This window comes from Neopelma chrysocephalum, unplaced genomic scaffold (genome assembly GCF_003984885.1).
Source record: "Neopelma chrysocephalum unplaced genomic scaffold, ASM398488v2 Primary Assembly neopelma1_101, whole genome shotgun sequence".
Lineage (NCBI taxonomy): Eukaryota > Metazoa > Chordata > Aves > Passeriformes > Pipridae > Neopelma > Neopelma chrysocephalum.
Genome location: NW_020897764.1, coordinates 3,613,702 through 3,640,431, shown reverse-complemented (window position 1 = coordinate 3,640,431; position 26,730 = coordinate 3,613,702). Strand labels below are relative to the sequence as shown.

At 38.0% G+C, this 26,730-nt stretch overlaps 1 protein-coding gene across 1 annotated transcript; it reads left to right on the top strand.

Annotated features, from left to right (window-relative positions):
* On the top strand, positions 1-26,730 carry WDR48 (WD repeat domain 48). The gene is made up of 19 exons (XM_027695445.1): positions 1-91; positions 8,191-8,331; positions 8,653-8,731; positions 9,009-9,091; positions 9,210-9,339; positions 12,905-12,993; positions 13,855-13,956; positions 14,315-14,539; positions 15,918-15,992; positions 16,341-16,443; positions 16,746-16,843; positions 17,335-17,442; positions 17,823-17,919; positions 18,435-18,530; positions 20,573-20,678; positions 22,130-22,217; positions 22,775-22,851; positions 23,935-24,127; positions 24,707-26,730. The coding sequence occupies exons 1-19, from the start codon at positions 44-46 to the stop codon at positions 24,800-24,802; spliced, it is 2,034 nt and encodes a 677-aa protein (XP_027551246.1). The 5' UTR covers positions 1-43; the 3' UTR covers positions 24,803-26,730.

Below are 26,730 nucleotides of genomic sequence, written 5' to 3'. Positions count from 1 at the left end.
GGCACTTCCGGTCGGACATGACGCCACAGTGTCAACATGCAAGATGGCGGCGCATCACCGGCAGAACACGGCGGGGCGCCGGAAAGTGCAGGTGAGGGCGCGGCGGGACCGCGGTGGCTCCAAGGGGAGCCCAGCGCCTCGCGGGGCTGCGGTGGCGCCCGCGTGGTGTCAGGGCTTGGGGGTTTCTGCGGCAGCGCCGCCGCCCCCTCTTTCACAGCAACGCTGCGGTGAGGGGAGGCACCGCCACACGCCCCCGGTGTCGCTCCCCCGCCTCGTTGGCCGCCGCGGAGGGGGCGAGCGAGTGCCTGAGGCACCGCGGGGGATGAGCCGCTGCTCGCTGCCCGGCGGGGTCGGGACCCGCAGGAGGCGGAGCTGGACCAGCCCTGATCCAAAGCACAGCGGGAGGTGAAGTTGAAACCGAAAGAACTGTGACACCCCCCCTCCCGCAGCCCTGCCTCAGCTGTAACGTGAATTTCCAGCAGCGGCAGAACTGCAGGTTCTTGCCGCTCGCTCGGCTGTCTCCGGCGCAGGGGGTTTCCCTCTAGAGCGGGGTGAGAACAGCTCCTCAGGCGTTCGTTGCCTGTCTGGAACAGCAAACCCAAGGGTAAGGCAGGAGTGCCCAGGCTGGCACGTCCGAAGGGAATTTACTGGAAAGATGGGTAAGATTATTAACAAGAGCTTGTAGTGGCAGGACAAGGGGGAGTGGGTTCAGTTTGAACGAGAATAGGTTTAAATTAGGTGTTAGTAAGAATTCTTTACTGTGCGGCTGGTGAGACACTGGCACAGGTTGCCCAGAGAAGCTGTGAATGCCCCATCCCTGGAAGTGTTCGGGATCAAGTTGGGTGGGCAACCTGGTCTAGTGAAGGTGTCCCTGCCCATGGCAGGGGGCTGGTACCAGATGGTCTTTAAAGTCCCTTCCAACCCAAACCATTTTATGATCTGCTTTGCATCTTACCACGACTTTAACTTCTGATTAGTATCTTGTCTCTGTTAAACACTGGCCCTTTGCACACATGAGCAGGGAACAGGACTTTTTCTGTTTAGAATTCAAAATTTTGTCCTTCCCAGCTCCAAGCAGCATTTGCTGAAGGAAACCTTTAGCATAGGCAGCCTGGAGGGTGTAGAACACACCTGAGAAAGAATTAGAGATTTGGGCTTGTGTAGTTAGAGGGTACATTATTGTAGCCTTGGTGAAGACTGGAATTACCAAAGTATGTATAAAAAGCCAAGATTCAATAGTAAAAGTCATGAAAATGGTTTTATTTTATGATCTTCAATGCTTCTGGCATTTTTACAGCTTTCACTATGGAAGAGATTTAATGCTTTATCACTGTGCAAAGCTGCCCAGTGGCAAGTGCAAGTTTCAGCTGTATCAGTCCACTGTGATCGAATGAAATATTAATTAAGCTTGGAATAGCATTAAGATCCTTCCAAACAGAGGTGGGTTTGGTTTTTGAACACATCATTTGAGTTTTACCACACAGAGAAAATGTGCACCTCTTTAGAGCCTTTAGTGTTTTCTGTGCTTAAGGGAAGCACTCTGTCAATACTGTGTAAAGAATTCGCTTACTCTACCAGAAAATCCCTTGGACATTCTTTAAAACACAAAAAATCCAAAGTGTAATATCCCTTTATTGACTTCGTTGCCTCTGCCATAAACAAGTTTTTGCAGGTTGCACTCCTAAGGAAGGGGATTTTATTATATCTTAATTTTTCTTTGATGTAGTCCTATTTATGAAGGAGTATTTCCCTGACAGCAGCATGCATCAAAGAGCACATTGTTTCCTTTTTTACTACTACATTTGTTTTCTAAGCATTACTTAGCTCAAAAGCTTGTTTTTACAGGTGGTTTTGTGCTGGTTTATGATGTCTTCTTTTCTGTTCTCATTGTGTTATGTGACTATTTTTTTTTCCACTTCATGTACTGCTATAGTGATCTGTGTCTTAAGTGGTGCACCAGAAGTCTAGATCTGCAGTTTTTTGTTATATGTTTTCCAAAGAAGCTGTGAATGCCCCATCCCTGGAAGTGTTCAAGGCCAAGTTGGATGGAGCTTGGAGCAACCTGGTTTAGTGGAATGTGTCCCTGCCCATGGCAGGGGGTAAGAACAAGATGATCTTTAAGGTCTCTTCCAACCCAAACCAATCCATGATAAACATTTATAAAGCCTTGAGCAGAAGCTGTTGGTTTTTTCTTGCCCTCTTATTATTTCACCTGCTCGGTCAGAGACAGGATTTTGTTCACGTAGTTGAATTGTAATTGGCTGTTTTATCCATCAGCTGCTACGGGAAATATAAAACCACTCAGAATTTATTTTGCTTCCCAATGGCTGAGCATTTAGGATGCTGCTACATGAAACTTCTCAGGGAGAGACGGACAGAGGGAGAAATTTGTCATAAACATATAAGACTATGAGAAGCTTTCTCAAAAAACACCTCTTGGGTATGGAAGTACTTGATTACTTACATGGATGAAGTTTATGGAAACCAGAGCTATTAATATCTTGGATGCACCAGTTTTACTGGTAAGCAAAACCATCCAAAATAGTCAGTTTAGGGTGTTTCTGCATATAATTTTGTGTTTCTAAGGGTTTAATCAGAATAGATGCTTTAGGCCTCAAAATAAATTCCGTGCATAGAAAAAGGAAAGAAGTTGAATTATTTAAATGCAAGCCAGGCATTTGAAATGTCCAGTGGCAGGTGTTTCTTAAGCATAGCTTGGCATGTTTGAAGGCTGCAGGAGTGAGGTTGTCTGATTTGGGAAGGGGATGAGGATGCAGAGGTGTGTCAGACACTGCTGTTGGCCACATGCTGTACTTTCAGATCTGTTCCTGGGAATTAAATCAAGATGAAGCCACTTCTCAGCAGGTGGCTTGAAGTAGCTGCCCTTAAGGGGTTGTGTTGTATCTGCTCTCCCAAACTTGCTCCCTGGCCAGAATAAATTTACCCCCACACTCAAAACATGTTGACAACATGTGGGAATTTTGCTATAACTGTTTTGGATCAGCATCCTTATAGAATTATTGAATTTTAAGTACTTTTTGTCTCTAAGTCTTGTACAGAATAAGATGATCTCGTGCCCCATCCCTAGAATTGTTCAAGGCCAGGTTGGATGGGGCCCTGAGCAACCTGGTCTAGTGGAAGGTGTCCCTGCCAATGGCAGGGGAGTGGAACGAGGTGAACTTTAAGGTCCCTTCCAAGCCAAACCATTCCAGGATCTTTTTGCACTGAATTGGTCATCTTTATGCACTACTGCTGCAACTTACTACATTTTATGTGTGCTATTTTAAATATTTTATATGTAATAAATATACAAATTATATTTATAAATTATATTTATTTCATATAAAATACTTAAGCAAAGAAATAGCCAGTAAGTTGATTACATTGTAAAAGGATAAAATGATTTTTTTAATACCTTCCATTACTTTTATTCTAGAGCCTGGAGACCCTGATAAGAATTCAAATAATGTGTTCTTATTTAAAATCCGTATTTTTAGGGATACATATGGTCTACCAAGATACTAAGGCAATAGATTTTTTTTTCTTACTGCTTGACTGCTGCTTCTTCTCTCATTTTGAATGCAATTCATGTCACATCTCATGGAATCCTCCAGTGATTTTGAAAAATATCATTTTTTTTTAATTGTTCACAATAGTATTTGTCTTGTGGAATTTATTTTTTTTCCACTTAAAACCAAGGGATGAGTGTCCTCAGAGCTCCGCTGGTCAGTGTTTCCTCCACATGATGGTATTTTTAATAGTAGATTTTACCCATCTATGAGGGTAAAATCTGTTATAAGATGTGTCCCGTACCAAGGGTAACAAGGCTCCGGATCAGCTGATACCCTCGTCCAGGCAAGAAACACATCGTAGGTCCTGCAAGAAATTCACTTGTCTTTGTGTTCTGAAATGCATCTGTTGACAGAAGCTTTATCTCTGGAGCTCTTAGGTAGTCATTAAAATGATTAATCCTGATCCATTTAGGGTACTGAATCCCATAAACTCTTTATAGTGAGAGCCCATCCCCTTGTGATGTTTGTGCCGTGCTGCTGTGAAAGATTCTTGTTCACGGGGGAGTTTATAAAAGCTGCAGCAGAGTTGCTGTCAAAGGCCTGGGTCATTATTAAAATATCTCATATCCCACGAATCCTGTCCCTCTCGGATGGTGGCAGTAAACCCTCAGTGATCTGTGTCACAGTCTCTGGGCACAGCAGTGATGGTGCTCCAGCTTGTCCTGCTTGGAACAAATGCCACTGAGTGCTCAGAGCTGTCACTTCCTGGTGACCTCCACAACCCTTTCCAGGCAGGACACAGGACCTTATACATAGGGATAAAATGTGTGTGCTCCAGAGCAGAGGAGAATTTTATCACAGCAGTTTCTCCTCAGGCAAAATCTTAGTGCTTTTATGTTCTTTAGATATGTTTGTGTACACACATACTTGAATATATACATTATATTTTGTATTTGGTTTTATACTTAACGGATTTACTAATATTTCTGATTTCTATCCTCAGTGACACTCAAAAACTAAACGAACAAAAAAGGCACTTTCTGACCTTTCCCCCCTGCAAAAAAAGAAGATAATGGAGAACACATGGATTATCAGCAACCTTCCTCTGTTCATCTTAGTGATTTTTTTAGTTTAATGGCCTTGGCGGGTGTGTCCACCACACTTACACAAGTGTCAGCTCTTTTAAATCAAGTTGCTGTTGCTTTTATTGATCCTTTTTAAGTTTCCTGTGCATTTCAACAGCTTTTGTGAATCCCTTAACTTTTCCCCTCTGTATTAATATAGAATGAACGCATTTGAGTACAAGCCTGGATGCTTCTGGTGTTATATCTCTCTTTCCAAAGGGTTCCTTGAGGTGTTCAGCAAATGTCTCATGAGGTTATTTTTAGTTCAGCCGCATATGCCATGTGTCTGGTTCTGGTTTTGTTAATATTCAAGATGTTTATCTCAGTCTCAATAACTGCTTTGCAGGAGTGAACCTTTAAACGTTTTTTATTCTGGATGAGAAAAATTCATTATGCATTTTCAGTGTAAGCAATGGGCAGTTGCTTGGATATCATTAGGCCTCCAGTATGAGTTGGAGAGTCCATTTTTTGCCATAATCATCTTTTTCAATTCATACTTTCTTCAGGACAAGTAGTTTGCCTTGTCCTTGCCTGACTGCTCAAATCACAGTATTCATGTGAAATGTTGGTGTGGTATCCCATCAACTTGCTGACCACAAAGTGGGTTTCTTTCATCTTGGTTTTCTCTACTTGTGTTTTTAGTATTAGAAATTTTAAAAAAAGAAAAATTATTTTAAGGAGCACATGCGTGATTTGGATTATAATCACTTTTATCACTGAAAAATGGCCATCACAGTTTCTTCCCGTGACAGGCTGACAGTGATCGTTACTGATTCTTTATACAATAGGGATTTCTTTTCCTTTTTGCTCTTATTTCTTAAATTATTAAGGCAGTTTATCAGGAAAACTAAGCTACCCCTTTGTGGATGGTAAATAAAACTTTGTAGAATTGTAAATCTGAGGAGAGACAAAAGTAACTGGTTGAATTCTGTGAACAGTAGCAGTTGCTGCTGGGGAATTTTATGTCAAGCTTTTTTGTTGTATTGCCATATTTTTTTCCATCAAAGCTGTCATATATTTACAGAAAAAAAATGGAATAGTAAGAAATAAGATTTTAATCTTGTTTAATTCAGTTGTTACAGCAGAGCTACTTTCTCCAGTTTGTCCCAAGAAGAAGGATGGTGTTGAGTTTGATGCTGAACTGATGCTGAGATCCACCATAGATGGACTTGCTAACCCTAAAACAATATAACTCCTCTCTTTGTCCCAGTTCTTTCAAAATAAAAACAATACTTGCCAAGAGATGTTTTACTAAATTCATGTGTGGAAGTTATTAAAAAGAATAAAGGACTCTGCTTTACTTGAACTCCTTTAAATTAAAAAGGTAACATTATTATAAGCAAAAAGCTCCTTAAAATGCTTGGATGACTAACATAGTGTGACAGTCTTATTTATGAGTGGAATCAAGAGCTCTGTATTACACCTGAAAATATAACAAATATGGGAGGTGACTGACAGAAGAGGAACAAATTCAAAAATTGAAAATTTATCCAAATATATCCTGCTAGCAATTGCGAGAAGCAATAGCTGAAGGGCCATGCTGACTTTGAGTCTGACACTGTATTTCAGCAAGAGATTGTTCTCCCTACTAACTAACATCAAATCTGATCTACTTTAGGTTTTGAATTACTTTAATTTGTGTCTTGTCTGCTCGCACACAGTATTTTTAACTGAATATTTTCATTGGCTTGCCTCAAAGAGTTTGAAAGCAGCATGAATTAGGTGATCATTTCTTTGTGGCCTTGTGTTTTGTATCATGTTAAACCTTGACTTGTAAAATTCTTTTACTCCAGTAGTCTGTGTGCCTTCCAGCAGTATAGACATGATATCCTCAAGCCCAATTGAGGAGTTGCACATACACCTTGCTCTCTAAAAAAAACCCAAAAACTTAAAAGTATTTGAAGTGTTTTAACATAAAGCCGTTATGTGTGGTTAATTGTGTCTTCTGTCAGTAGTGTCTCCAAAGCTGTGTGTAGGTGGAGCATGGATAGCAAGAATGTTATGGATGAGTCTGGAATGGGTGAGAGCAGCTGAAAGTATTGGAAATTAGGACACAATCTAAAATTGTGAGGAAGAGCTGTGTCTCTGCAAGGACTGTGAGTAGCTGGCAAAATATGATCAAGAAGTGTTTTAAGAGCATTGGTACATAACATTAATAACTCTAGTGAAGGACTTTTGAAATGATAATGGAGAGTATTAAGGCAAAAGGATTCAGGAGGCCTTTAATTTTGATCCTTCTGTGTCAGTTTATAGAGCTGCTGCAGCTCTTTCTCAAACAGAGTAGTAATGGACGTGTGCTTTCTGGAAGCATCAGTTCTCTTACTGTGCTGCACAGGGACAGGATAATTCAATTGAGGTGTTGCTCACATTCACCAAATAGACCTGTCAGTTTTCATGGTACAGAATCTGAGATGCTGTAAAATATTTCTTCAGTTATAAGGACCACTGAATATTTTAATTTGTTGGTGTTATTTTGTGTAACTGAGATCTGATCTGGAAAATATTTTCTTTATACTTCTATAACAGTTATTGGAGTGAAAAATTGCTTTCAGATCTCTAGCCCAAGACTACTTGTAAGCATGTTCAAAACACTTGTACTTGTGTATCCAAATGATTCCTGCTCCGAGCAGATTTGATTATACCAAGCGTGAAATTTTACCACGTTATGATTATATTTTACAGAATATGGAAAGAGGCATAACTGGCAGCTTCCCCTCCTTTTCCCTAAGTGTGAGGGCTTTCCTCAGAGTAATGCATATAAACCTTGTGTAAACCCAGGGATCAGGAGAGCTGCAGCAACAGTGTGAGTGGAGTAACTCTGAAGAAACTGCAGTGCCTTAGAACTGTGTTTACTGAACATAATAATGGAGAGTTCTGTGGCCTTTGCAGGGTCTCCTGAAATTTCCTTTTAGTGTTTCTGAACAAATCCACGAAATAACCTTTACACACAGTACTGTCAAACACGGAAAAAACCTAAAGGAATCATTTATCTGAAAGAGCAGTAAAAATTTGAGCTTTTTATTATATTGGCAGGTAGATAGGTTTTAAAAAATTGGTTTAAAAATAATAACAGCTGAAATAGCTTGAATGTGTATCTGCAGTCTTTGAATGCTTTAATCCTTAGTGATTAGTGACCATATCCTCTCCTCTGTGAGACTGGGAAAGACTGTCATCCCAGCTATAGAAACTGTGGAACCTTCTTGGGAAGTGAGACACAAACTCAGTGTGTTTTCTAAGAGCACCCACAATATGCACATGAAGCAGGGAATTGAACTAAGAATTCTCTGGATCTAACTAAACTTGAGTTGTAATGATTAAATAATCCTTTGGGCTGCAGTTCTAGCACTGCTGCTATCTTCCCTGTGACTCTTCTCCATTTAATGTGGGAAATGACTGAGGTGATGTTGGTAACTCTCAAACCTACAGACTTAATGCTTGTAAAACTCTTAATATTTTCTACCCAAGACCCTCACAAAGATGAAATTAGATGTTTGGGTTTTGTGGCCAAGTCAACATCTTAATACCATAATTGGATTTGTGCAACTGTGTTCTAGGTCTCCTATGTGATTAGAGATGAGGTGGAGAAGTACAACCGGAACGGGGTAAATGCACTTCAGCTGGATCCAGCGTTGAACAGACTCTTCACAGCAGGCCGGGACTCCATCATAAGGATATGGAGTGTCAATCAGCACAAGGTCAGTCACAAGAGGCTTCCTATCTAAACCTTTTTTCCGAGGTAGGCAAGCTCTCCACAGGTCTTCATCTGATACTGGTTTTTAACAGCTGCCAATTGTTATGATAGCAAAATAATTTTAACATTGCTCATACTGTGGTACGTTATATAGCTGTTTAGTTCTGTCACAAAAAGGTTCTGGAGCAGTGATTTCAAACAACTCTGGATAAGGGAACTTTAGATCCATTTGAAGGTTGAATAAAATATTACAACAGGATATGATAGTCACAATCTTTTCCATTTGTGACGAGATTTTATAAACTTTTTTTTCCTTAATTTGCAGCAAGACCCTTATATAGCATCTATGGAACACCACACAGATTGGGTAAATGACATTGTGCTCTGCTGCAATGGTAAAACATGTAAGTACTTGAAAGTTTGAGAACTACAGCATTCAGAGACTGTATAAAGTAAATTGTCTGCTGCTAAAATGATTTTCCATCTTTTCTTAGCGTGTAAAATTAATTTGTGATGTATATTGTAAATTTGGTAAATAGTGTAAGCAGACGTTTTAATGAAAATTGAAATGTGTATATAAACGATTGTTTCAATCTTTTTTTTGTAAAACAGAGTAGTATGAATATGCCCTAAAGTTATATGTAAGGCATTAAAATTTAGTCTTTGTTCTTTCCAATTTAGTGATATCTGCTTCTTCAGATACTACTGTTAAAGTGTGGAATGCACATAAGGGATTTTGCATGTCAACACTAAGGACGCATAAGGTGAAAAACATTTTCTGTAAATACTGTGTGTGATCACTGCCATTCTTTCAATTATTAAGATGTAGACTTCAAATGGATGATGTTGTCAGTTCACGTTCTTGTATTTATTTTATTGTAGGATTATGTGAAAGCATTGGCATATGCAAAAGACAAGGAGCTGGTAGCATCTGCCGGGCTGGACAGACAGATATTCCTCTGGGATGTAAATACTCTAACAGCACTGACTGCCTCAAATAACACTGTAACAAGTAGGTACCTGGGGAGGGGAGGCTGATGCAATGCACTTTATGGAGTAGCACAATCTGTGAGGTCAACTGAAAACCACAAATGCCTCTTTCTGTCTGTATATAAAAAATGTGCAAGAAATTTTAAGGTGGTTTTAGTACATAATCAGTGCATTTGTTGTGTTATATAATAGCTGGAAATCTAGAGCAGCCAGCAGTCGTGGCATTTAGAATAGAGGACAAGTCTCTTGGAACTTTTTCTCCTAAAATGTAATGTGCTGGTTTCTCTGAAACTTGATAGAGCTTTAGCTTGAGAAGCTTTTTGCTTCTCAACTAACCTGTCACAGAAATTTTCTCTTGGATTATATGTCTGTATGTTTTTTGTGTATTATAATTTGGGATTGTTGAAAAATACTGAAAAAACATTGCAGTACAGCTCCTAAAGCAGGATTTACAGATTTATCAAATTTCTCTATCAGAACAATGAAGTTAATAGTTAATTTAGTTAAAAAAACATGCAGAATAATACTAAGCACTGATAAGGATAACAGACTAGTGAGATCTAACTCACTAGATACTGGAAGGCAAGGGGAAACTGTCTGTAGATTCTACTCATCAGGGTTAACTCCTAATGTCACCATGATCTTTCAGGAAGTGATCTGTTCTGCTTCCCTCTCCCTCTAAAGGTGTTATAGTAAATTATGAGATCTTTCCTTATACAGCAATTCCAACACCACTTTCTTAGACTAGTCAGGGTAGAGCTGATTAAGTTTCTCTTCTGGGAAGTGTCACACCAGTCTTCAGGTTCATTTGGGTTTGATTGCTTCAGTGAATAGCATAGATCTGAGTCATGGGCATTGTGGTTTGTATTGGCTGGTTTACAATAGGTTTTTTTCAGAAAGAGATCTCTGCTACTTTTTGGGTAGGTTGGAAAAATTTTGTTCAAAGTGACTAATCTCTTTCATTTTATACTTATTATAGATGTTTTAACATAGCAGAGTCTGATGGATGTGTTGGGAAAGAACAGAACCAACTTGAACACTGCCACACTTAGGTATTCTAAATAAGCATAGTTGCTTCCTCAGTCATAGGTTAGGAATAACTCAAAAAAAATCTGCAAAACTAAAATTTGGAAGTGGCGCAACATACTCTTAAGAAATTTCAGGAATGTGTGGTTCTGTAAGTAAGAGGCAGGCCTGTAGGGGGTTTTTTGTATTACTGTATTTGGATGATTCTGAAAGGTGTGTTAATTTTATGGATTTGGTGGTTTCTGAAACCAAAGGTGCATCTGCTGGGCCGAACTGTCAGTTTGGCGTTTGCTCTGTCTATGGGACTTTAATTCAAATATAGCCTTAAGCTGACAAGTCTGAGCAGCCCAATGGAAGAGAGATGGCTTCTAGTGAGCTGTGTTGCCCTGCAGAATAGTGCTGGAATGGCACACAACTGGAGATACCTAAAGAGGTTTACTTTATCTTTCCCAGAAATATAAAATCATTATATTTATTTTTTTATTTATTTGCATTGAAAGAATTATTTTATAGCCAAACCTTGCTGATAACTGTAAGTTTTCCCATATTCTACTTGAACATGGAGTTCTTGAAGGAAGAATTTATTTGTGAGCTGACAGGAAAACTCAGTTGTGAGATTATAGAAAAAAACCCACAACATTTCTTGTACACTGCTACAGTGATACAGAACCTAAATGATTCAAGTAAATCAGAGATGAGGAGGACTGCAGAGCCGATGCTTGTTTTTTGCCAAAGATCAAATGGAAGTGGAGACATTGCCTCTAAGGTGACAGGGGTAAATTTGCATTTCTAGAGTTAGAACACAAATACTTCATGAGGGGGAGGAAAGGTAAGCAGAGGAGTTGTTTTTCTTTCTTTGTAGTGCTCCCACATAGTAGTGTTTCTGTTGGGAAGAACACAGTAAATGTCCTCAAAGAAGCTGTTTTCCCAAGTCCTTTGAAACAGTATCATTTTTTTTTTTCAGAGTACAAATGAAGCTCGTTCTTGTACATTAATTTCCTATCTGATTGCCTGGAAGCAATGTACACAAGGCAGCATTAAGAGGAAGCTTATTTTTAAAGAGTCTCTCAGTCAGCACAGCCATAACTCAACTTAAGTGGAGAGATTTTGCTTTTGACAAGTAGTCCCTTCCAGAAGAGGGTGGAGTTGAGCTTTGCTTTTGTTCTGGCATAAATTTTGCTTCTGTACACTTAAGATTCTCTCTTCCATTCCTGGTATCCAGCTTTTGATAACTCTGTGTATCATCCTCTCCTGAATTATTATGATTGTTGAACAGTGTGCTAACCTCCAGGAGTCTTCAGTTATGCAATTTGCCTTTAACTGTTCTCTGTGGACAGTGGAAGATTCTCACTTAATTTTGGCTATGGGTAATATATTTCATTTGACAGTTTACATTTGGGTAGCCATAACTGGTGACCTAGAGGACCCTGAAGTAAAGCTGCATAATGCTTCACAGAATCATAGAATATCCTGAATTGGAAGGGACTCTCAAGGATCATTGAGTTCTGCTCCTGGCTCTGCACAGGACATCCCCAGAAAATCATACTGTGTGTCTGACAGTGTTGTCCAAATGCTTCTTGAGCGCTGTCAGGCTTGGTGCCATGACCACTTCCCTGGGGAGACTGTTCCAGTGCCCAACCACCCTCTGGGTAAAGAACATCTTCCCAAAATCCAACCTAAACCTTCCCTGACACAAGTTCCTCCACTGTGACAAAAGGCAGTATTATATTATGGTATTAGGTTACAAATGCTGTGTTGGAAACTTAGCTCCATGACATACATAAATCATTATGTGAAGTTTCACATTTTCGCTGGCCGTGCAGTTTGTTGCTATTCTCAGCCTTCTTGGCATACTGATCATATGGATTTTGAGGCTTAATGAAATGCTTGATTGTGCTCTCTAAATAGATGACTTTCATTTGCTGTGTCTGTGCTTTTCTCAGTTGAGGGACTGGTATTTTACTCTCTTTTAAAGTGGATTAGCCTAGATGGCACAGAATTCCTCAACTCTGATGGTAGGTGTGATGCTAAAGAGCTACCATATGGCTTGCACAAACTCAGAGGCAGCATCCGTGCTCAAGTAACACTTTGCAGCACTGCAGTGTAACTTCTCTGCATCTTTGCTGAACTAGGAGAAGAGCCTTTAATATAAAATGTAGAATTTTACTGCTCCTTGGCTTGAAAAAAAACCTCTGCGCTTAAATCCAAATGCTGTGTGTTATCACATAAAGTATCATACTCCAATAAAGTAATTGAGCAAGAATAGCTTGATGGTCTTGGCACTGAATTTTGGTGCCAAAAGGGCACCAGGACTGTAATGACCATAAATCTAAGGGGTTAGTTTTTTTTTATGCACCACTAAATTAAGAATTGGGCTGGGGTTTTCCTAGCAGTATTCAGACGATAGTCTGTCTTTTTTTTAAAGCAACTCAATATATGGGCCGAGTGGTACTATTTTCATGGATCAAAGGATATTAAAATACCAGTTTTGAATGAATAAGAATGGGTTTTTTTTCAAATGACAGCATTAAAACTGAATATGTAATTTTTTTTTTAAATAGCTTCTTCCCTGAGTGGGAACAAAGACTCAATCTACAGCCTTGCAATGAATCAAATGGGAACAGTTATTGTATCAGGGTCCACTGAAAAGGTAAGCAAAATTTGGTAAGGCTCATTCCACTTCAGTTCAAAGTGTAGTATAGAGAGACAATTTCATTCATTTTCAATGTCACGTCTGTAGCAGCTTTTGTGGTTTTAACAGTGAGTGTAAACACTTTTTTTTTTAGTGGGAATGCAAGTGTAGGATACAAATCCTGCCTCAGTCTGAGGATGTCACATATCCATAAAGCTTTCATACATAGGGGGGACAATCAGATCATCTTGTGTAACCCTTTCTTTGTCAAAGATCATTACATTTCACCACAAGAGCTCTGAGTTTTGGGGCCACATGACTCAGATGATTATATAAACTGAAGCAGTTGCTGCAGGTAGGAAAGAAACGGTGCCAGCAATTTGTGAGATCCCTGCAGGAGGTGGGAAATGAAGTGAGGTAATGAAGTTCAAGTGTCCCCAAGAGACAGCCCTTGTTCTTTGTTGTAAAGGAAGCTGAAATATGCTTAAGTCCCTGTGAGTTGTTTTTTTACCTAATCTAACCTTGAGAGAATTTTATTTCCAAGACAGTGTAAAAATGAAAATAAGATACACCAATGAATCATCTGAGAAGTTTCTCAGAATCTTTTTCACCCACATCACACTATCCTGTTTCCTGTTGGTTCCATTCTTTTATTTCTTAAGAAGCCAGAGGAAGCCAGAATAAATTCAATTAAAATCAAGAGAAGATCACATCTGATTACTAGACTTGCATAATGTCTATCTTTTTCTAATGTACGGTTACAGTGATGTAATCTGTGTGTTCGGATTGATTCATTTGGAAAGCCTTAACTTCCGCAGAGAAAACACATTGGTGGGAAGAATGGTATTAATTCCAGTTATCCAATGTCTGTTTCCATAGGTTCTAAGGGTGTGGGATCCAAGAACTTGTGCAAAACTAATGAAACTCAAAGGGCACACAGACAATGTGAAAGCTTTGTTGTTGAACAGAGATGGCACCCAGGTATGTGCTTTAACCAGAGGCAAAGGCATTTTACAGAATGCAGAAATGTCATTAGTCTTGTTTGATATAATTGTTTTATGTCGTAGATTACAGAAGGTAGCTTAACAAGTATTGCAGATATTTAGTGATTAAGGGAGGGAAGCTGATGGTGAAAGTTGTGTTTTATTACAGGTTCATCCAGGCATGGAGGGGGTTGTTTACGTAAAATTGTGACTAGACTTGTTATTTGCCAGTCTTCGTTTAGCACCATCTTAGTGGAAAAATATAACCATAAGAATTATCAAAGCTTTTTATGGAAAGACAGTATTTTGAAAGACTTAAATACCTGCTTGATTGAAGTATGATGGTTGTTGCTCAGTGTCTTTCAGGCAGCTCTGATGGGACTATCCGCCTGTGGTCACTTGGGCAGCAGAGGTGCATAGCCACATATCGAGTCCATGATGAGGGTGTTTGGGCTCTGCAGGTCAATGAAGCCTTCACTCATGTTTATTCAGGAGGAAGAGACAGGAAGATTTACTGTACAGATTTACGGAATCCTGACATCCGTGTGCTTATCTGTGAAGAAAAAGCACCAGTTCTTAAGGTAATTGAGTTTAATTCAGAGAGTCACAGAATGGCTGAGGCTGGAAGTGGCCTCTGGAGGTCTATCTCCCCCAGCTCAAGGAGGGCCACCAGAGATGGTTGCCCAGCACCACATCCAGATGGCTTTTGAGTATTTTCAAGGGTGGAGAATTCACAATCTCTCTGGGCAACCTGTGCCAGTGCTCCATCACCCTCACAGTGTAAAAGGGTGGTTGCATGTTGTCTAATGAAATAGTGGCTTGAGTGATGTAAGTTGATAGAAAGAATGTGCATTGGGTAACAAGCATTTACTATGTCACATCTTAGCAGATTGCCTTTGTCTCCCATATTGCATCTGAAGCTGAATTGTCTGAAGAAGATAGATGTGTGGCAGCTACTGAAAATATGCAAATTCAAGTATTACTGAAATCGAATGTGCTTCAGACATGAAAAGTTGGTTTTATCAGGCTCTAGTACAGTTTTAAGAAACTGAGCTGGCGTTGCCAAGGCTTTGTACAAAACCAGATTTTTCTTAGCAGCAACATGTGCACAGGACTGTGTTGGAATCTGTTGCATACTCAGGGGAACCAGGAGTAAAGTTGATCGTGGGTTTTTTGAACACTGAAACTTGATGTGTTCTTGGAGAAAACTGCATGTGCAAGTCTGAGTCTTTTGAAGAGGCTGCTTTTTGGATTTTTTTGTTGTCTGTAACTAGATGACGTGACCCTGGAACCTGTAGGTGTTTAAGGAGTGTGCAGTTGAAACAGATACCTACAGATATAAGCAGTCTGACTTTCCTTGTGAGTGAACTCTGGCTTTGTTCAAATCCAATCTTGGATATACTAATTTAGTTCTGAAAAAGTAACAATCTGGGAAATTGTAGTTCAAAATGGGAAATGAAAACTATGGTCAGCTGTACAGAGATCAGAAGGGGTCTATAATAACTTGGCTGTGGTGATTCATTACTGGCTAAAAAATGTAATGGCTGAGCCAAAAGTATAAAGTTAATTAGTACAAAACTTCTTATGATCTCGTTTTAACCATATGAAGTGTCTGAATGCAAAGTAGTTCAGAAAATACTGTGCTTATCAAACTGTCCATTAGACAAGATTGCATCTTGCTAGAAGCAGCTTTAAATGCTGAGCTGTTTAGACACATTGCTTCTACTGTTATCAATGTCCCGAATTTATTTGTTGAATATTTGAAACAATTTCTCTGCATTTTCAGATATTTCAGCTTAGTTTCTTTTCCTTTAAACTTTGTATTTCTGTAGTAAACTGAAAGTAGTGCTATTCCTGAGATACTTCGAAGCATGGGAGCAAGTCTGCACAGAGCAATATTAATTATCAAAGGAAAACTAATTTAAGCATGACTGAAAGTTTCTGTGTTTCGTTATTTAGATGGAACTTGATAGATCAGCTGATCCTCCTCCAGCACTTTGGGTTGCAACAACTAAATCCTCTGTGAATAAGTGGGTAAGTGATATATTTTACAGTCTGTGATTTCAGTTAAGTAGTCTTGGGAATTGCAGTCTTGGTTTGGGAGCTGTTGGGCTGTTGCTTGCAATTTGACTGTGACTTGCTGTGATCTGTAAGGTTTCTTTATAAAAAAATCATAAAATGTTAATATTGAAATTGATCAAAAGGCATTAAGCTTTGAATTACTTCCTTTGCTCTCTATTTATGGTGCTTTTGGAAATAAATTATCTTTCTTGGAACTGAGCAGTTAACATCTAAATAGCAGCATGAACGGACAGTTGTTACATATAAAAGCAGAGTTTATAGATTATTATGAATGTGTCATTATTTTGTTTCTTTCTTTAGACTTTGAAGGGAATTCATAATTTTAGAGCATCAGGAGATTATGATAATGATTGTACCAATCCCATACCACCCCTGTGTACACAGCCTGACCAAGTTATAAAAGGTAAACAACTGTTTTTCAGAGGACCTTATAAAATATGGTACCATTAGCAGAAATTATACAACTTTAAGACTGACTCAGGTTTTTAGATACTTCATACTATGATTTGAACTAAAGCAAAGACAATGTAGTTACTGTCTATCCAGTGTTAGTTACAGTTAAAATAGTATTTACACCTTAGAGACATCCAATTCTTATATAAAAAAGTGAAACCAAAGAACAGTACACATGTCATGTTGCACAATTTAATGTGATATTAGAAAAAATAATGGCTGTAGTGACCTTAATTCTTGTTTGTTTGGCAGGGGGTGCTAGTATTATTCAGTGCCACATTCTTAATGACAAGAGACACATATTAACCAAAGACACAAATAATAATGTGGCATACTGGGATGTCTTGAAGGTAAGTATATTATTTCAGATATAAATTTCTACTGTTGGATGATTAATTATTTTTTCCCTTTTATACATGTATATATTTTTGTGTGTGTGAGATTCCTGTGAGTCTTCTTGCTGTGTCCAGATGTCATGCAGAGTTTACCTTATGAAAGGGGAGGGGGCATTTCTGAGATTTTTTGCATCTTTGCCTGATGTGAGGCAGACACTTGCATTCACCTGAAATTCAGATCCTTGAATTCACCCACAAATTCACTCAGTGCTGTTCCCATTGCAGTAGTTGATCTGAATTTGCTAGATTTGAAACAAAAATTACTTACCACATAAATTACTGTTCAATTTTTTGGGAAACATTTGAACCTTTAACTTTCATGTTTCTGGGCTGCAGTACTCTTGGAGAGATCAGAAGCCATAATCATTCCACATGTATATGAAAGTCAAGTTAAAGATTTGGGTGTTGATATGACTCAAAACTTGTACCTTTTTTTTGGTGTACAGGCATGTAAAGTTGAAGACCTTGGCAAAGTAGACTTTGAAGAAGAAATTAAGAAGAGATTTAAAATGGTGTATGTGCCAAACTGGTTCTCAGTAGACTTGAAAACTGGGGTGAGATGCAACTCCTAAATCTGTTTTTCTAATGTCATATTTCATATACTGTTTGTTCACAAACCTTTTAGCTTGTTATAACTTTAGAAGAATATTCATCACTTAGCTGATGGGTTAGATTTATTTTCAAGTAAAACAGCAAATTTTACCCCTGTTCTTAATCTGAATAACAGATTTTTTTATTATTTTTTCCCTCATGGTATGGTCCACCAATACCAATTATGAATTGATGCAGTTTAGTAAACAGTGTGTGCTGCCATGCATTTAGAAATTCCTTGGTTTGTAATCCCAGTTCAGTGTGATCAAAATTATAAATTTATAGACTTGTTTAATCGAAAACAACTATTACATTCCTCTCCCTGGTGGTCTTTTGCCAACAGATGTTGACAATTACTTTGGATGAAAGTGACTGCTTTGCAGCCTGGGTTTCAGCAAAGGATGCTGGATTTAGCAGTCCAGATGGTTCTGATCCAAAATGTAAGTTTTAAATAATATTTTTATTTTTTAAATAATATTTTAATTTTTTTTTTAAAAAGCAGAAAAGTTGCAGTATACATGTTTTGAAGTGTTCCAATCCCTACGTCAGTAGCTGGTTGGATTTTAGGGCTTATTTTCTTAACACCAAATTCTCCAGGGAATTCTTCAGTGACAGTGTTTGCTTTTCTCTGAAACATTTCTATCATGTTCAGGTTTTCTGTTTAACTTGGTTTCAAACCTTAAAGAAACGAAAGGGAAAAAGTAACTGTGACCTAATCTAGAGAATTTTACATCACGTGAGTGATCCAACAGCAGGGATTCTAAAATCATCTTTTTCTGAAAGATTGTAACATAAAGCTCTGAGATTGTGATAAGCAGATTTCCGTGCCCATAAATAGCTTGCTTTGGGAAAAGAGCTGCTCAAACACTTGGGAAATTTTCAGCTGTGGATCAAATGTAGAATATTATGTTGCCAACATTTTTTCTGTAACTGAAACTTCACTGTGTCTTGACAGTAAACCTCGGAGGGCTTCTACTGCAAGCCCTTCTGGAGTATTGGCCTAGAACACATATCAATCCAATGGATGAAGAAGAAAATGAGATGAACCATGGTTAGTATTTTAATATTTTCCTTTTTTAGGATTTGTCCATACCTTCTGTTTATTTATTTCTGTTTCTTGAACAGATAAAATGTATTGCTCTCTTACCCCTGTCTCTCTATGCATTATAGACTAATGTCTTTTAGCCCTTTTAAATTTACTTGACACCAGAGAGTGTGTTGTACTTTTGAAAGCATCAGCAAAAATCTTAAGAACTCTGGTCTGTAAGAAAAGTAGGTGAATAGAAGAATTCAGATGATTCTGAAGTTACAGAAACATGATGCCTTGATGAAGAACAATTACTGGCACGCTAAGGCTTGACTTGGGAGAAGAAACAGCCTAGATAATGGCAGCAAAGAGCAATAGTTCAGTTATTCAACATTAGCAAGTATTTTCTTGACATAATTCCAGTTTTCTTCTAAGCATTATGAACAAAAGAAAAGAAAAGAAAGATTTATTTGAAAAAATACCTTTGGTATAATAATACATGGAGTAGGTCTAGTCTATAGAAAACCATCTTAGAATGGTGTTTTAAGGTAATAATGCTAATTCTAATCAGGCATGAGATGAAAAGCACAGCTATGTAAAATGTAAGATAGTGGCTGGATTTGGCAGAATAAAAGAGACTGTGTAACTCCTAAATTTGAAATCAATTCAAGCCAGGTCAGAGTTGACTGAAAAGTCTGGTCTGTGGTGATTAAGAAATTACTTTCTGTAGATAGATAAGGCAATTAGGGAAACTGTACATTCAGCAATATCTTGCCATTTTATGACAAAGATTGTGCCAAGAGTTAGTTACTTTCTTCTTTCAAAAACTATCTCCATGGAGGGTTACAGCACTTGGCAGACTCTTCTGGATCAAGTTGCTGATTCTTATACTGTTGTGTATTGGCAATCTGCAGCTTAGAGCCAGACAAGGTATGAGAAATACAAAATCAATCTTCATTTCATTTCAAAATTAAGAAATGAAGAAACTGACACTGAACAGTGACTTAAGATGAAGTTGGACACTGAAATTTTTGTAGAGAAAAGAATATAAATAAACACACATAAATGTGTGTATATGTGCAGTCTTGTTCCTCTCAATTGGTAAAAGAAGTGTTATAGTTTCAAACTCTAGGATTTTTCACTTGCTGTAACTTCAGTATCATGTTTGTCCCTTCTAATATAGATTTTTCTTTTTTTGGTTTCTTTGCTTAATACAACTTCTGACCTTTCTTTCACTACATATATTTCTGGTTAGAAAGCTAAGGAATCATTGGTCTCATGAGACTGTGCCATCTAAATATATTATGTTGCTTGAGTTCAACATCATGTTCAAATGCAGTAACTAGATGCTGTAGTGTAATGGAGATGATTTTTCCCAAGTGCAAGTCAGGCATGTGAATTCAAGAGGCCTGACTGACTGGAAGCTGCACTGTTCAATAGGTGCATAAGTAATGCTGATTTTTCTTTAATCTTATCTTGTCCACTGATATGGAATCAGGTTCTTCAGTGTTTGAAGACCATCCTGCTGTAACTGGTTATAATAAATAGAATTTATAATGCAGGAACTTCAAGGAACTGTGAGTCTGAGCTTTCCTAGTACACTGTTTTGACATCTGGCAAATCCAGGTAGAAGAGTAAAGCCAATATCCTTCAGAATTCTGTACTGTCAGTGGAGAAGGGAAGAATAGTCTTGTCTCAGCAGAGTCTCTTTAGTTGATTTCTAATGTTAGGATTTGTCAAATTGAACAATACTTAGAATTCTGTTAAGGAAATGGAAAAAAACTAGTAGTAGGGTTTTGGCTCCTGGGCTCTATTTCCCCTTTCTCAAAGGCTTTTGAAATAGGCCTTCCACAAACCTGTTTTGATCTCATTACTCTATACTGTTCCTTCTTATATACTTGCTGCATGTTGGAAATGGGGATTTTCTTGTTTTATGTAAAGCTTATGATTTTGTTAATTTATGAAATAAATAAGCTGTAGGTGGAAAAGACACATTTTAGTCTATGTATGCCCAGTTTTAAGGCCTACTGCAGTCTCACTGCTGTGATGGTTTCTTTTTCTGACAGTGAATGGTGAGCAGGAGAACAGAGTCCAAAAAGGAAATGGATACTTCCAAGTGCCACCACATACACCAGTTATTTTTGGTGAGGCTGGAGGACGCACTTTGTTCAGGTATAAAAACTCAAGAGTGTAAATTCAGTGACTAAACAATCACTTCCTTTGCACAAGCAGGAACATTATGAAAATGCAATGCTTCCATTCTGTACTGGACATTCAAGACATGCCCTTGTCAGGCAAAATAAGCAGCTGTTGATGATAATTTGGCATTGTCCCACTGAGTATGTGAGTTTGAACATCAACAAGGTGTGGGGCTTTACAACAGTAAGAGTTGTGTATTGTTCTTAGCTGTGTCTCATAGCTTTGAGATCACTGGGTGCCCTCTTTCTGCAAACTGATTAACTGAACTTTGGTTTAGAATAAAAGTCTAGATTTACATTCTTGTAGAGCTTCTCTTATGGGTATGCTGTGCTGGTCTTTGAGAAATAATGGCTCATCCCAGGAGATCCTGCTTACTAGAGAGTTGGTTTCTGCTCCCAGAATTACAGCCAGTGATCCATTAGAAGGTCCTAAGCTGTAGCAGGTAGGAGCACAGGTTCTGTGTTGTAATGTTTATATTCTAATTACTCTTCTAGCTCCTCTTATTCTACATTGAAAAAGCCTAATTATGATATGTGATACATAATAGACACTTTAGGAGTGCAGCAAAACAGATACTGAGCTTTGAAACACTGTGAAGTGTCTGATATTTACTGACATAGTGGATTTTAAATTTAAGGGGTGGGAGATGTTTGATTTTTTTGATTTTGTTTCCCAGGCTGAATAAGCCCAAAAATGATGTAACTTTCAGTCCATGAACTGGTCAGTAAAACAGGGAAAGCAATTCCAGTTTTGTAAACTGACTTCTTTTTCCTGCAGTATCAATGTATTTAAATTGTACCTGAGGCTTAATCTTTGCCTCCATTCTATACTGGTGGATCTTAGCTCTTACACAGCTTCTTCCTAGGAGAGCACTGGGAAGACCCCATTAGAGGGAGGAAACCACACTTATGGGACCTAAAAGATGACTTGCAGGACTCTGACAAAATACCTCACTGGAATTTATAAAATTTTATCTGGCTTTGTTTCATCGTTGTTTGTGCACATTTCTTAAAATTGGTTTTTATTCTTTCTAGTTGGTGAGGGCTTAGCAGATGCTTTAAATCAAAGCTCATTTATTTGAAGCAGAAAAGAATTGCTTTATGCCAGGTGCCTTTCCCCTTCTCCTGACAGTTTCATTCTTCAACACACAAACATACACAATCCAGAGCAAAGTAGGTTTTTAAATTTTCTCTGTGTCATGGCCACAGTTTCCCAGGATACTACTCCCTGTTTCTGCTCTGGTGTCTGTTTTCCTACAGCTACTTCTTGTCTTTACAGAAATGATCACTTCCCCAGTAAGTGAGATGTTGCTAACAAAGTTCAAACTCCCTGCCCATTAAAAGGGCAGGTCCTCTCCTGAAAACTTTTCAATGCAACTTACAATAATTGTTTTTGTTCACAAAGGTTATTTTTGTGTGTCTTAGGTTATTATGTCGGGATTCAGGTGGAGAAACCGAGTCTATGCTTCTTAATGAAACTGTGCCACAATGGGTAATTGACATCACTGTGGATGTAAGTGTTGTGTGCATAAGTGTTGCTTTTTTGTTGTGGCTTTTTTTTAAGATGTACTACAAATTTTTTTAATTGTGCAGTGTCTGAAATTACATTTTAAATTTATGCTCTGTTTGTATTCAAAATAAGTGGCCTCGAGGTCTGTGTTCAAGACCCTTTGAGATTCATGATTTTTTTCATGTGTCCAGTTAATGTATTTTTGCTCGCTTTTTTCAGACATAAAGTCTTAGAAAAAGAATTCAAAGCCCTGTGCATAATTGGTATCCTTTTCAAGTGAGGAGCTTGGGAACAGAGAATACACTTCATATTGCTGCTGTCTTTTGATATATGTAATTGCCTCTGAAATAACTGATAATTTATATTCAAAAGCTCAATGATCTGTGCATCATCTAAATTGAAGTGTCTCAGGAGTATGAGTAATTTGGAAGTTGGCTGTGGTGGGGATGTTGATTAAGAATCTCTCATGGGTTTTTATAATTAGGAGCTGAATACACTTCACATACCAGCTGGTGGAAATTCATCCTAAATTAACACTTTCTAAATGTGTTTCCTTCTAGAAAAATATGCCCAAGTTCAATAAGATTCCCTTCTACCTCCAACCTCATTCATCATCAGGGGCAAAAACTCTAAAAAAGTAAGTAATGCATGTTTGACTTTGATAAACTGCAGAAAGAGAACTGCATGCTAAAAAACCCCAACAACAACAACAAAGAAAACAAACAAGCAAAACCCAACCAAATAAACAAAAACCAAACAAAACAAACAAAAAAAAACAGTCCACCAAACTAATTCTGTGTTTTCTAGTAATTTAAGCAGCATTGCTCTGAAGCATTGAGTTATATCAAAATATTTGAAAGAACTGGAGGTTTCTTTTGGGTTTGGTAGGCAGTTGTTCAAGTTTATGCTAAGAAATGTCTAAGAACTAATTACTGAAATGATACTGTCTTTTGTGATACTTAATAGAAAACAGAGGAACTAATGGATTGTTATTCGGTTCAGAACCACAGTTTTATGTTTCCTGTAGCTAACAATAATGAATGGTAGCTTGTTAAAAGGAAAAGGTACAAAACCTGACAGTAGGCAATGCAGGATGGTCTGCCAGTCACATGAGCTGTAAGTGGGAGCTGTGTAGGTTAGAAATCAACAACTCTGATGTGACCTCAGTGTCATAGACAGTATGCCTGCCATTTATATCCAGCAATTTTCAATAGGTTACACAAATACCTAGTTTCTCTATATGTTTTACTGAGTTTTTCACATCAGAGACTGTTCGTGAAAGAGGAGTTTCACAGTCTTTTTGTGTCCTTTGTGGAAAAAGTGCTGCTGCTTATTACAGGAGAATGTCCTCTGGTTAATGTAGTGGGGTGAACAGCATTTTCTGGCTTAGCTCTCTAATTCTATATCCTCTGACCTTCTCCTAATGCCTTTCTATTGAAAGAATTAGGGTAGTGTGCAATACTCTTCATCTAAGCTTTGATTTTAATCTAATCCTTTGAATATCTTACCACTTTTCTGAGTCCCTTTTTCTGTGAGACTCTTTGGATAAATAGCAGTTATGATCTTGGTGTTCTGGATGATCCTGATAATTCACTATTAACTTATAATGTAAAGAGATTATCTGTGTACTTGCATAGTTTGCTACAAACTAAGGTATTGTGGGGGTAAGAAATATAATTTCTCAAGTTTTTTCCTTACGAAATTCTCTCCCTTTATCTAGAGACCGACTGTCAGCAAGTGACATGCTTCAGGTGAGGAAAGTGATGGAACACGTGTATGAGAAGATCATAAACTTGGATAATGAGTCTCAGACAACCAGCTCTTCCAACAATGAAAAAACAGGAGAACAAGAAAAAGAGGAGGACATCGCTGTGCTAGCAGAGGAGAAGATTGAGCTTCTGTGCCAGGACCAGGTAAATTCCTTGGGTGTTTTAGCCTGTGATCAAAACCAATGTCTAGCAATGAATAGGTTGTTAATTTTTTAATATGCTGTAGATTATCTGCTACCTTTAAAACTAAGGAATTGTTTCGACATCATGTTAACTTGGAGCTGACACAAGTTCAGACATTTGCAGACAGCCAGAACAAAGAATTTCTGTAGTGAGCCTGTTTAATTTGGTCTGACTAGTGGCTTTTGCAGGGTTACATACTCAACAAATGGACTTAATACAATTGCAGAATTCTGTTTGTTTTTTTTGTTTTTTGTAATGCTTGGAACTCTACATTTTTAGCAGTGTTCAAAATTTGTCAAAAATGATAAATTGCCTATTTAAGTGCATGAAGATTAAGCGCTGGGGAGGTGGTTGTAATACAAAGTCACATGTTACATTGCTAAAATCTTTCAGTAATGATCAGGTTTACTCGCTGGTTGAAAAATCTGAACCTTTGCATGGTTCATCTTGGTACCAGTTCACCCACAGGAGTGTTTTATCTGGGAATTTCTGACAGTCTGGCAGATTCGTGGAGTAAAAGATGAATTTTTGCTGTTTTAGGTTTTGGATCCGAATATGGACCTTCGAACTGTAAAACACTTCATTTGGAAGAGCGGTGGGGACCTGACGCTTCACTATCGCCAGAAATCAACGTGAGGGGAGCACGGACCCAAGTGGTTCATTATTTACTTGACCATACTGTACTGGTTCCAAGAGTAGTACTATAGAAGCCCACTGAACCCCTAAGGTAGATGAGACTGCTAATGACTCAGTATGGACGGGAAGTATGCATTTAATTGAAGTGACTAATAGATCTGTAATATAGAGGAAAAAAAATCCATATGACTTAAACTAAAGTCTGTCCTCCTCTCAGTCAGTGAGGTGGGAAGTCCCTGAGTGGTTCATGTTGTGTGAGGTGTACAGAGAGTGGATGATAACCCAGTGCAGACTTTTGCTTCCTCCTTTTTGCTTTTGTTTTTTTTTTTCCAGAACATAATATAGTCATCTGCTCATGCTCGACATGAAACTGGTTTGGCCATATTAGTTGCTGTGTTCACAATGTAATTCAGAACTGCACAGAAGGTATTTTTAGTACATTCCATTCATAAAGTTCCAGCGATGATTTCTCACAGGTTACTCAAACATTTCTGCCACTAAAAGAAATTTGGAAAATTAAAAAACCCAGAAAATGCATATTGTATTGTAATTCATACTTGAATTGGCCCATTTAATTGTAAACAAAGGGTTAACTTTAGAATTGTTTTATTTGCTTTAGAGAGCTTTTGATGTGCAAGATAAGAACACTAGAAAAATATCAGAGCAGGGTGAGTCTAATGATGCTGTGCATCATTATAGAGTGAACATGCTTTGCAGCAACTTAGAGATTTTTTTTTTAAATATATATAACTACTTCCTGCACTGTGTCCTAGGTGTTCTAAAGACACACTAGTCTAATTTTTGGTAACTGTTCTCCAAAACTGTGTGACATTTTGCTAAAACTTCAAACCATTCTGAATATAACTTAATATGTTTAATGTTAAACTTTAGAAACTTCTCTGCAGATTTCATATTCATGAGATAAAAATACTGATTTTTCTTTTCCGAAGTTTTATATGCAGTTGTTCTTTTGTTATAGATTTATGCAGATATTGTTTTCCCTGCTATTTCTAAAAATCTGTGACTGTCATAGGCTCATGGTAATCTTTTATAGAGGTTTAACTTATTGGGGGGGAGGGGGATAAAGGCATTTCAGCTTTTTGTGAGAAAATATGGGGATATCCCAGAAAACCATTTGTAGCCAGAACAAATTACAAATCCTCATAGAGAAATGGTGTAGAAATGACTCTTGTCTGAAGCAGAAGCACAAGTGCCTTCGAGGGGCAGTATATTATTGGAGTTTCTTCAGGAGACATAATGATCTTGCCCTTCCTGTATCTTGCTATCAAGATTTAGGTTGAGGCCTAAAAAAGAGTCCCAATAAATTATATTACTGGGATTGTATTGGTCAAACAAAAGGTAAAATATTTTTCATTGTGTTTTATTTGAAAAAATAGTCAAATCCTTCCCTTCTGCACTCTTAACCCATCAAAACAAACTCATTGCTTAGAGACAAACCACGGTTCAGAACTAAACTAGCATGTCCTTTTCCCTGTCTTTTGAGAGTCAGTTTCAGTTTTTAATCCCCATTTCTGTGTGTGCTTAGTTTGACAAAATTGTGCTGTAACTGCACATTTTTAGCGCTACTTGTGAATTAAATGGTTAAACAGAACTGTAACTTCTATTGATAAATTGTCCTGACTTGTATTTATTAATAGCAAGGGTCTATGCTTATTCCAATAGGCACTGTTTAAGTTTGGGTTTGTTTCCTCATTGTCTTCCTGTCCTATTGTATACATTGGAGTTGGTCCCAGAAATTTTCTTTTAAACCAGCCAAGATTGTAATTTTTTCTTCTTTTTTTTTTTTTTTTCCTTTCTAACCATCCTGAAACACAGTAACAGGAAAGATTGACAGAAGAGTCTGCAATGCCAGAAGGGTAAACGATGTTTCACAGTTGTATAAAATAAAAGGCTTTAGTTAAAATGTT